Source organism: Limulus polyphemus, unplaced genomic scaffold (assembly GCF_000517525.1).
Source record: "Limulus polyphemus unplaced genomic scaffold, Limulus_polyphemus-2.1.2 Scaffold6423, whole genome shotgun sequence".
In the NCBI taxonomy this organism is placed as follows: Eukaryota; Metazoa; Arthropoda; class Merostomata; order Xiphosura; family Limulidae; genus Limulus; species Limulus polyphemus.
The window spans coordinates 8,342-17,354 of record NW_013672033.1 but is presented as its reverse complement, the minus strand read 5'-3'; the positions used below and the strand labels follow the sequence as shown (position 1 = coordinate 17,354).

The 9,013-nt window shown below is 29.0% G+C and overlaps 1 protein-coding gene across 1 annotated transcript in view; it reads right to left on the bottom strand.

The window, feature by feature from the left end:
• The window catches only part of LOC106473706 (sodium/potassium-transporting ATPase subunit alpha-like), a gene marked incomplete at its 5' end in the record, with an annotated part of 47,332 nt that overhangs the window by 31,637 nt on the left and 6,682 nt on the right, over positions 1 to 9,013 (bottom strand). The window contains 3 exons of the mRNA XM_013934385.2: positions 465 to 597; positions 1,851 to 1,962; positions 2,945 to 3,143. Of these exons, the coding sequence (XP_013789839.1) occupies positions 465 to 597; positions 1,851 to 1,962; positions 2,945 to 3,143 (444 nt within the window). The remainder of the gene's footprint in view (positions 1 to 464; positions 598 to 1,850; positions 1,963 to 2,944; positions 3,144 to 9,013) is intronic.

The following is a 9,013-nucleotide window of genomic DNA, read 5'->3' as shown; positions in this document are numbered from 1 at the left end:
AAAAATCTATGTTTATCAGTGTTTTTTAATATTTACTTTTAAATTAAGAAATTGAGTAATGTATAGTTTTAAAATTTGAATTATAATCTACAGTTTGATAACAAACTTATTGAAATAAATTCATAAAATAGTAGTTCAATAAAATTTTAATGTGAGTCAACAAACGAGATGACATGGCCTTTCACCTGTGACCCATATAGAAAGGGTTAATATAGTGAGGATAAAAACATTCACAAATCCACATACAAACTCTTCCTTAGATAACTATGCTTTACCTAGTAGGAATACTTATTTGTGATACAGGTGGATAGAAGTAGCATGAAATATCTTCATTGTTAAAGATATCTGTGAAAGACTGTTTACTTTACATTTTCATAAATACGAAGTCCTGGAACCAAAGAAAAATATATAAATGATAAAAATCCAAATAAATGTCAGCAGATAAACAACCAAAATACACTTACATGATATTTGTTGGTAGAGTTAAAAGGAATTTCACACACTTTAGGATTACGTTTACGAAACTCTTGGATGCTTCCTGCAGCAAGTTCCATACATTTCAAAATAGCAGATTCTGATGCATCACCTGCACATTCTCTACAGAAATTTAAGTAAAGTTTGGTTAGACTTTTTTATGTAATGCTAACTAACTAATGATGAAATTTACATGTAGCACTAATGAAAACCAGAAACTACATCAGAAAAAAAAAACCATGAGTGTTTTCTACTGATATTCCTTTGTTAATACAAAGTATTTTAAATATAGGAAGTAATAAGGGTTTTGAATTCTATGCATGAGTTAAACTTATATTTTCTAACAACCTATTTGAAAAGAATTTGCTTTAATGCTTACAATACATTAACTTGCAAGTTGATTATATGAAAGACCAGTGTCCAAAATTTTTGTTAGGATCTCATTTAAGTAAGATCACTTTAAAATAGAATCTGTCTTCAATTTATTTTTAGCAACAACAGAACAAAAACTAAAGCTGAACATGTTAAGACTGTTCATTAGTTGGAAGGCACGAGACAATGTTAGGAACTGAAATCAAGTATATTATATATTTTGTTCAATTGATTAATACCACCTCCACTTCTCTAAACAACTAAAGGATAGTCTGAATTTGTAATATCACACCTATGACAAGACAAAATTACTGTTATAAAATAATAATCCCTCAAGTTCATTTTACACAAAAAAGATATCTGATGATAAGTAATGTGAATTGAAATGCAAATGATTGGTCATTCTGTCGACATTCACAAATTAACATTTGTAATATGTGACTTTACATCTTTACAGTTAACAACATTAACTATAATATGGAGTATGATCATTAAAAACAGTAAAGGCAGATTGGCAATGTTAGATGCTTAAACAAGGTTGCCACAAAAAAATTAGTTTTAATTTTTACAGACTTTTCTAGATCTTTCTGACCTCTGAAATAATCATTTCCCGACATTTCACAACTTGTCTGATTTATACATGCATTATTATAACAGAGCATCTCAGTTTAAACTACTTGTATAATAGTTGAAACAGTGATAAATATTAAGTAATTTAGTTACTAATTTATATCAAACAATATAAAATGCACTGAATTTATAAAAAATGTAGTAAAACAAGTTATATTAAAAAAATTTGCATACAAATTATCAAATTTTATATTTCACAACAATTGACATTATTTTATAATGGTTTTTGCTTGGTGTAGTTATGATGTTACAAATTCCAATTACCCTTTAATAATTTGGGCAATGTATTTGTTTTTTTACTCTATTTTATATTTTATATACAGATCAACTTACAATTACTTTAGAAACTATATTACAGTTAAAAGTGATCTCACTTTTTCAAAATTGGTACATTTTCTTGACCTCCTTTAAACTCAGCACGACTACACAGGGCAGCTACTTGTGATAAAGCCTTCCAACCAGAAGAAGATTTATCATACTGCACACCTAAAAACATTACTTTATAGCATAAGGATACAAAATTTTCTCCTAAACAATATTCTAGCAGCTAAGAACCAGATTTAACTGAACTGTCTCAACTGAAAGATAATTATAATAAAAACACCAAATTATTGATAAAGTAGTTTTTCTTAGTCAATAAAACCAATCAGAACATAATAAAAATAAAATACAAGCAGTTAACAAATCCTGTATCTTTGAACTCTTGCAACACATAGATGGGGAACCAAAAGTGTTTCCAAAATTTCTAATTTTTATTTTTATTTGACTCAGACAAAATATATTGGTTATATTAAGAACATGTGAGTGAGTGTGCATATATATCTGTTTAAAAGCTTAATTTTTCAGAAATCATCTGAGAAGTATTTTCCATGAAAATCAAGTTTACTATATATTTTTGCCATGTACATGGCAGTATAGAGAAAACGTTATAAAACAGTGAAATATATAAATCATAAGCATATTAAAAGAATTAAGAAAAATCAATTTTATTTTCCTATATCCATTTTTAAAAATAGAGCCATCTGATGACAATTTAATATCTAGTAACATCAAGTCAAAAAAATAATGATTCTCTAAATTTTCCAAAACAAAGTTTTAACTTTTCACTCTGGTACTCTTGAATACCCCAAGTACTACACAGTTGTTTTAGCTGTTTTGCACACTATCTTGTAAAGATGCAAGAGTCTAAACTACCAGCTTTCCCAGCATGTCTTAATTACTAATGTTGTAAAACTTACAAATACACATTTTCCGAGACAGTATCACTTAAGTAAAAAAAAAAAAAACAATTTTTAGCTAAACATAATTTTGGCTAGAGCACTGATAACAAAGGAATTTAGTGACTGAACTGTTTATTACATCACAGAAAACTATTTTACAACAAACATTTGCTCTTTTCAATGAGTGCCAATGAGATATCAGAATCAGAGGTGGTGTACTTGTAAAGTAAGAATTGTGTAAATTCTACCTGACTGGTCCTCAGTAGTGTCAGCTTCAATGATCTGGTTATCAAACCACATGTGGGCAACTGTCATACGATTCTGGGTCAGCGTTCCTGTCTTATCAGAGCAGATAGTGGAAGTGGACCCTAAGGTTTCTACAGCTTCCAAGTTCTTCACCAAACAATTTTTGGCAGCCATTCTTTTGGCCGTTAAAGTTAAGCATACCTGAAATTTGTTAATTAGTACTTCTTTTTCTCTTGATTCAAACTAATAAGAGCTTTGCAGTTACAAACTAATATCTAAACATGAGCTTGAAATAACAATCTTCCTATTTAGAATGTTATATACACACACAAACATCACATTACTCACAGGTATATATTACTATTCTCAAAATACATTTTTCATCATACATCTCTAACATTTCTTGACACTGTAGAATTATACATGGAATCAATAATATTTATTATAATTAAATATGCATATCCAAATGAAATATGTATTACACCATACAATCTGTTGTAAACTAGTTCATTTAAAAAACGATCTTGCTCTGTGACTATGCAACTCTTGTAGGAAGTTTTAAAGGCTTTAATATTTGGTAACATAACAAGACCAGTTTTATTTTTTTTTAATAAAGCATACTTTAATGTTTTACATTGATAATACTTGTAGTTTATTTTTTTTATTATGTAATAACTTTGTATAAAATCTGAGTAAAAACCAAACTGAAAGGTCAATCAATTCCTTCTGCTAAGGCTGCAGTAAGTCACATAGGTTCCCCATATTTTTACCAACTACCAACACATAGTTTATAATCTAGTTACAAAGGGTAAAATAAAACATATTTCAGACTATGGCATTACAGAGTATCTTCAAAAACTTCCATGAAACTTGATGGTAAACAATAAAATGTTGCATGTGATGTGACCTAGCTATTGTTAAATTCAAATTACATAAATAATACAAGATAAAATAACACAAAGTGGCTAAGTGAGAATATGTCAAAATATATATATCAACAACTGGCATTGCTAAGCACCATGATTTGTATGTGCATAAAGATTCTGAGATAAGTGTGGTAGGAGACAAAATTTCCCTTCTGGGGTAATGTTTTCAATTTTTCCCAACCTTTACTTTTTTTTTTAATATAACTAGTTGGATGGTCCATATACAAGTTACATCGTATGTGCATGCACGTTTTCCTTCCATTTTATGTCTGCCTTAAACATTCTCACAGCATCTAATTAGCATCTACTGTGCATATCTGCAATACAAGTTTACCTTGTAATTTAACAGCCACTATTGACAAGGGAAATACACTGGAGCACAAGTTATAAAAAGAATAACCAAGTGTTCAAAATACTAAAACTTTTGTCTTTTATTATTTTAATCTATCTTTTTTTACTAAAGATAAACAATGGGTTCACATGTTAAAGCTCTTAAGACTTTAAGGGCTATTTTCTATTTGATAGTCTATCAGAGTTAAGGTTTTGCATAAAATTAAGAATAATATACCAAAAACACTTTAAAAACCCTATATGATATACTGAAAACAAAAAAGGACCATGAAATCTTCATATTTCCAAAGATTGTCTTGACACCAGTCTTACAAGTTCTGTTATATCTAATCGTAGCTGATACTGAAAGGGGTCTATAACTTCCAACTATGCAATATAATTCTGTCAAAATATGCAACAAATAGACAATTTGTGACAAAAACTATGATAGCAAAAATGTGGTATGTGCATGAGCAATGACATATGTGACACATAATTTTAAAATTTAGCAGGCATTTTAATTATTATCTTCTATTGTCTGTATTTGCAATATTCCAAATTTAGTTGTTATATCAAGCATACTGGTGATATTCAAAATAGAATTAACAGTTAGATCCATCTTCAAAAGTGAGAAAAATAATGAATATTTACTAAGGAACAGTAAACTTGTAATACCTGGGAAGGATGCTGTAAGTTTAATGTTACCCGACAACAATGTCCATGGAAAAGATGCTATAAAGTTCATGTTACTTGATAACATCTACTGGCAAATGATGGCAACAAGAGGCCTCATACCATTTGAGATTATCCCAGCATACAAATCAATCAACAGAAATAACCTAAATCAAACCCCAATCCTCCAAATACTCATCTATAACCTTATCTTAAACTCCCTTAAAATGACTGCCTCATTCACATTAAAAGATAATCCATTCCAAGGGTCAACCACCTTGTCACAAAACTAAAATTTTCCTCAACCATGCCAATTTTAAAAATTGTCTCTTTCTCCTACCTCTCTCAACATTTAACATAGAAATATCTTAAGCATAAATTCCCTAAATCATTCTAAAAGGAGGAATGACAAAATTTTGCCAGTACTGAAAAGTTCAGAGCATTAACAATCACCAGCAGTAGCTTGGTGGAATGAACCATCATGTAGACATCCAAGTGGATTAAAAAATGAATGAAGTCTGAAAAAAAAATCTGACAAAAATTTGTTTTGTAATACATTTCCATAATGGATCCACTCTGACTAAAACCACTAATATAGACTGTAGTACACAGTATAGAACTTTCTCATCCATTTATCGCCTCTAAAATTGTTTTCTTTTGAGAGAAAAGTTAAGGGCTTTCAAAGCCTAACTAGTGTATCCTCATAATCCCTCCTCCTTAATCCTAGTAGATCTTCTTTGAATGTTTTTCAACAATTCAATGGCCCTTAATTAAGGAGACAGAAGCTAAACATATTATTTTAAATAAAGCCTAACTATAGCCTACAGAACTAAATGAATACCTTCTTGGAACTGTATTCAACATTTCTACAGATACAACCTAAACACTTATTTAAAACACTAGCAACAGCACACTACTGTCTTTACCAACACTAGAATAATTTAAAACTTAAGTTAAATACCATTAAAATCAGTAGGTCAAATGGAATATTTAGAGTACTAAGTAACAAAATATCAAAATTTTTGTGAACAATTCAAGCAGTCAAAAATATGAGGAAGTGCTATTAATTGAAAGAAAAAAAAAAAAAATCTGATTCTACATTAAAAAATTTCTTGCAAGAGAATAAATTATGATTTGTGAATTTAACCAAGAAGCATAAGCATATTACTAAAATCAGTACTTAAACTTGTGTACTTAACATTTGTAACAGGTGCTAATAATTCTGCTCTCCTAATCAGTAATTAAAATCAACAATGTTATTGTGCATATTTTGTGGAATAGAATATTCTTTCCTAATCAGTTGTATTGTCAATTACTTGATACATATTTTGTTAATACCAAGAAATTAAATATGTTGTCACTTTTTCATATCTGACTCCAAAAAGAAGCTGGATGTAATTGCCATAAAATCTGGACAGATTTGCATATGGATTATTCAAGATTATTCCTGTAAAGGAAGAAGAAACTTAAAACTATTTGACTACAAAACTGAATTGAATGTGCAAAAAGGGAAAGAAAAACAAGTGCAAAATAAAAGTAGCCACAAAACAAATATCCAACACCAGGACACAAATCATAGGGTGGGTCATTATGTAATTTACACTATTTTTTTGAGGTACTGGTGTAAGTAAGACCTCTATTACATTGGAAATACATTGTATATCCTGTTTAACCTCAATTTTACCAGCCTCACACGCTTAAGAAAATAATAACAGTAAGGAGAAAACAAACATATTTGGGTTCTTGAGCCCATAACAACCCACTTCTTTACCACCTTTCACTGTCTGTAGCCAGAAGTGGGAAGGTGGTTGCTCACAAAAATAATAATAAAGAGTATGAAAGATAGTAGTTAGAGTAATATATATCAAAAGAGGAGAGAGGAAAACTGTCTTTGAAGTTGACATTCCACTTAAGCTACTAAGCCCAACCTTTTGCTATTAGTATAGCTCCCACTCTCCTCCCTTCTATGCTACTATCTGGATCTTTAATGGTTCTAAACAGATCCACAGAGTAGCAAGTCTCATATACGGAAGATGATACAACTACATTAGTTCATCTATATAAGCTCTAATCAAAAACACCTTAGGTGTGAAAAAAAAAAGGTGCAGCCAAAAAAGGGTCGGATATGCGACTTAAAAGAATGAGATCAAAATTGCCAACCAAACTGGTAGCTACACTTATAACATTGATAAGAATTTTACAGCAAATATTCATTCATAGTTAGCCAGGCCACATTTTTTTGTTCAAGTTGGGCATACTGTCTCCCCTTTTAATGTATAGTACTCTAATTATTAACTTTCACTGCAGATAGCTAAAGTGGTAAAGATGTGGGATGTTGTGGACTTGAACACTCACATCTGCCCCTTTTCTCCTTTTTTCTAAGTATGTGAGGCTAGTGAATGTATGGTTAAACCAGATAGATGGTGTTCCTGCTACTCAATTTGGGTCTTACTTCTAGAAGAGATTTTATTTTTCACATACATTTTTTCATTTATTTTTAAATTATTTTTCTTTCTTAAATTAAATTAAATTAAATCTAATTAGATTTCATCTAAGGTTTGATACGCTGTGTAAAATTCTCACTATCCTTCCTTCTCATGTAATATTTAAAAAAAAATGTTTTGTAGCTCACATAAATAATTATATATATATATATTACATCATAAGGAGGAATAGCATATCAAAACCTTAAATGAAAAATAACTAATTGTAGTATTAAATAGAAAATGAAAGAAAAAGAAAACAGAAACAATGCAGCTACAAAACAGACATGTACCACCTGGGCACACACCATCAATAATGTACTTCAGTATTTGATATTAAGGTGTTTTCGATTTGTAGAACTGTAGGAGAAATATTACTGATATAATTATTTATTAACCGATTACTGATGCTAGTTATATCATCAATATATCTACTAGTTACAGAAAATTATTTATAAATTTATTTTCATAATAGTAAAGATATAAATTAGCAACACTGCTTGAATAATTAGCACCCATTGGTATACCTACTATTTGTTTATAAATATGTTTATCAAAATGAACATAGTTATTATATATGCAAAAACTGAACATATTCTTGAAATTGTTAGCAGTAAAAGTTTGTTTTTCTATCTATTGGTCTATTGATGAATTAATCACCATTACCAAATCACTAAGTGGTATAGTTGTAAATAAAGTAATAAATCACAAGTTTGTATTGTATCTGCTGATTGTTTTTTATTTAAATTTTCTAATGTTTTAAGATAGGCTCATTATTTTTAATTATCCATAAATCATGTTTACTACTTGGGTTTTGTTTTAATTTACAAAATAACTGATTCAGTAATTTATTTTAAAAGATTGCAGGTTGTTTTAGTATAGTTTTTGCTGAACTAGAAATAAAACGAAATTTAACGGGAGATTTATGTAGTTTACGAACGACATATAGATACAGTAATTTTAAATATGAATTTACTTGAACATCAAATGTTTTTACAGCTTATGAAAAATTGTTAATAATAGCATCCTTAGGTTTATTTTGTAAATGAAATGTTTGTGTAATACTTATTTCATTAGTTACAAGCTGTGCATGAAAACGTTTACAGATAAAAACCAAAATTTCAGTTGGCTTTATCGATACACACGATAATAAATTTTTCTTGTATTTTACCGATTTTAGTTTTAAACTGAAAAAATGTTATGTCTATTGGATATTGTTTTAAAAGAAATAAAAGCTAATATATATCTTTAATTCTATTTCTTTTCTAACATCACTAACGTAATTTATTTATTAATATGTGGTGTGTGTAATATGTAATACGTGGGACAAACGTCTAATCCTCTACATATTCGCATGAATCTGCATAGTAAAAATAATATGGTGAATTCAGTTGAATTAGAACATTTTAGAATTCACCCCTTTGCTTCAATAGTGATTACAATTTTAGAAATTTTGAATATAAAAACAGATAAGATTACAAAAGGAAAACTTTTATATTCTTAACTTTATATTCTTATGGTACACATCAAGACTATAATGGCACCACTGCTACAAATTTAAGTAATAACAATTGTATTGATAATTTCTTTTGTCTAGATAGTATTAGTAAAAAAGATAAAAAAAAAGTAAAATTAGATGAAAAAGCAAAAAGAGATTAAG